The sequence below is a fragment of the Cryptomeria japonica genome, chromosome 9, assembly GCF_030272615.1.
Source record: "Cryptomeria japonica chromosome 9, Sugi_1.0, whole genome shotgun sequence".
Classification (NCBI taxonomy): domain Eukaryota; kingdom Viridiplantae; phylum Streptophyta; class Pinopsida; order Cupressales; family Cupressaceae; genus Cryptomeria; species Cryptomeria japonica.
Genome location: NC_081413.1, coordinates 64,748,245 through 64,751,272, shown reverse-complemented (window position 1 = coordinate 64,751,272; position 3,028 = coordinate 64,748,245). Strand labels below are relative to the sequence as shown.

Sequence of the window (3,028 nt, the reverse complement as noted above, 5' to 3'; positions counted from 1 at the left end):
ATCTTTGTAGTTGATTGGGGCATGCTGAAAAAGACAACACCCATTGAGTGGATTGGCATGGTTCCACACAACAACCCACTTGGAATAAGCATTTGATTTGAATGACTAGGGTAATGATCCTTAGCAGTACATTCATGTACTTAACTGTTTCGCCGACTGATTTGTATCAACTTAAAGTTGCATATACAAACCAGTTGCTCTAAAGAATATTGTGAGTGATGTCCTTTGCCCACTTCGTTTTTTTTATTTGTTGTAACAGTGTAATTATACCTTGGGTTAAGACTATACTCTCAATGAAATCTGCACCTTTAAGCATTATATATGTCATGCATGTCTTTGGAGATTGAGAAGAAGCTTTGAAGGAGGCAAATTTAGTATTGAAGAAGAGAAGCCATGAGAGATATTAGAGCAGCTCCAAGTGTAAGCCATCCTTCAATATGGCTCTCCCCAGTCCCATATCTGTTGGGGGCAGTGGGATCCATGATTGCTCTTATATTCATTGCTCTGATAATTCTAGTATGCTCCCACTGGAGAAATCCCAGTACTTCTTCCCAAGATGATAGTAATAACACAAGTGATTCAAATCTTGGGGAGATCAATGAAGGGATGAAGAAGAAAGTGTTATATTGTTCAGAGGATAACAAGAGTGACAAGGTAATTGTGATAATGGCTGGTGAAGTTATGCCAACTTTTATTGCTATGCCCATCACTCTGCAGAAACCTGCAACTTAAAGCAGACAATAGACAGAGAGTGCATGCAGCTTTTCTAGATTTGTTCAAACTTTTAGGTTATCTTGCTTTGAGGAAAATGAGATTTTTTGGGGGACCCATGTAAATTAAATAATAAGAAACTGGGATTTTTATTTTAGTAAAGCATATTGTATCATGGTTTAATGATTTCATGGCACTGTGACTCTCAGAGTTTGCTTTATATCTTAACGATGGGCTGGATTATTATTTTTTGCTACACGCAGTAAATCAGCTTGCGATGTACTTTTTTCCTGGGGCATGACTTTTATATTATGTAAGGACATAAAGAAAAAATGTAGTACAGCAATGTGGTATATATGTAGGAGAGCACTGACAGAAGGATTTGAGACAAAACTAAATAAAGTTATTTGTTTCTTACTACGATTAGATGATTTGAGTGTAACTGTTAAAAAGGAGACATGAGGTAAATAATAAATAAGTATAAATCGATATAAAAATGAACTGTGGAGTGTTAGATGCTGTGGAATATTTTTAATTAGGTAATATTAAATAGAATTATAACCATGTTATCTATAATATAAATAAAGAGATATATTGCTTTGTTTCATTTATTAAGGATAATGAAATCTATATGTTTCAAAATTTAGGAATGTTTTAGACAATTACGTATGTGGATCAGATTCAAAATATTCTTCTTTACTCTGTGTTGAACTGATTTTATGTTTCTAGATCTAGTTTGTCGCTTCAAAGTCACTCTATATTTGTAAGCTAAACTTCTGATTTCAAAACTTTCCTTGTCAACCGTCAAAATATTGTACTACTAGACAATGATATTCTTTCACACTTTTAGTGGTTTTTGTCAAGCTAGCTAGCAGTATTAAAAATAACTTGCTAGATGTATTGAAAGCTTCTGGATTCAACAGCATGCATCTTTTTGTATCAATGTTTTGGAGATCCGAAATGTTGATACAAAAAGATACACGCAATTGAATTCAGAAGCTTTCATTACATTAACATGGACTATGGAAACTTAATGTCTTTACCTTGATAAATATCAAAATCTAAACATGAACATTAATTCTACAATGATTGCTAGGTGATTCACACACTAGAATCGCTATGATCATATATACTAGATTCCTTGCTTGATTTGAGTGCAAAAACAATCAATTAGTCTTTTGATAGTCAATAATATTCACTAATTGGATGGTTCCTAAAATGATTGTAAATGAATATTTTTTTATACACAAACATAATATTAAATCACAAAGATTTTTGCAAAATCATCCTCAAATCAAAGAGTGAGATGGCGCCAATCAACAAAATGTTTGGTTTTGATTTTATAATTAGAAATATAAGAGTGCAACAACAAAGATGGCCTCGCACCTATGAACATGACTTAGGCTAGAGTGCTAGGTTGGATTTGTGTCCAATAGGAACGAATTAGTGTTTAAATTGGTCTAGGTGTGTAAGCCCAAATATGTACAAAAATGCATCATTTCTATTGTACAAATGTATTAATACATTGCACAAAATTAGAGATAAAACTAAATAGGAAATACACCAAGATGTGGTTTTCACCATTTTATTTTACCCCCACCTTGAGGTACATGTGAATCTCTAAGTATAAAGCATGCATCCTTAAGTATGCTTATTCTAAAATATGTATAAAGTAAATACAATAGTGAAATGAATGTGTTGTTCGTAAAGGATGAATATTCTCTTTCCATGTTCTTTTCTTTCTAATTGTACTAGTTGTAGACACCCAAAAATGTCTCATCACTAATACACTAATTAGTCCTCTTTATTAATTAAATAATTCTTTAATTATTTAGTTAATCTAATGTTTATTCTTATAAACTGATTTAATCATACCTTTCATCTTTACTAATTACTTCATTTCTCTCCAATTAGTTAATCATTTAACCATCTTTCTTATAATTAATTAAATATTTATTGCTTAATTAATTATGAATTAATACATTGAATTAAATAATATTTATATTATTTGATTAAATTCAATTTCTAAAGTTCCTATAATCAAATAATTTTTTTGAGTTATTTAATTATCTAACTCATTCTTTTCTAATTCAAAATTCCCCAAATTCTAATTTCACGTAATTTCAAATAAATGTGTATTTCATTTAATGTTTTCAAAAATTTAAATTTAAATCAAATGCAAACCAAATGCAATTTCATGCCAAAATCCTATAGCACATGCTCAAATTCCTAACTGGCAGTGGCTTTCAGTATAACTCTCAATCACCTTTTCTAATTCCAAATCAGCTTTTTCGAACAGACTCATCTAATCAGTTAT

The 3,028-nt window shown here is 30.9% G+C and overlaps 1 protein-coding gene across 1 annotated transcript; it reads left to right on the top strand.

The window, feature by feature from the left end:
• The first annotated feature begins 393 nt into the window (after positions 1-393).
• Positions 394-732, top strand: LOC131858278 (protein GLUTAMINE DUMPER 4-like). The gene has a single exon (XM_059211469.1). It carries the CDS (start codon positions 394-396, stop codon positions 730-732), a length of 339 nt encoding a protein of 112 aa, XP_059067452.1.
• Positions 733-3,028: the final 2,296 nt, after the last annotated feature.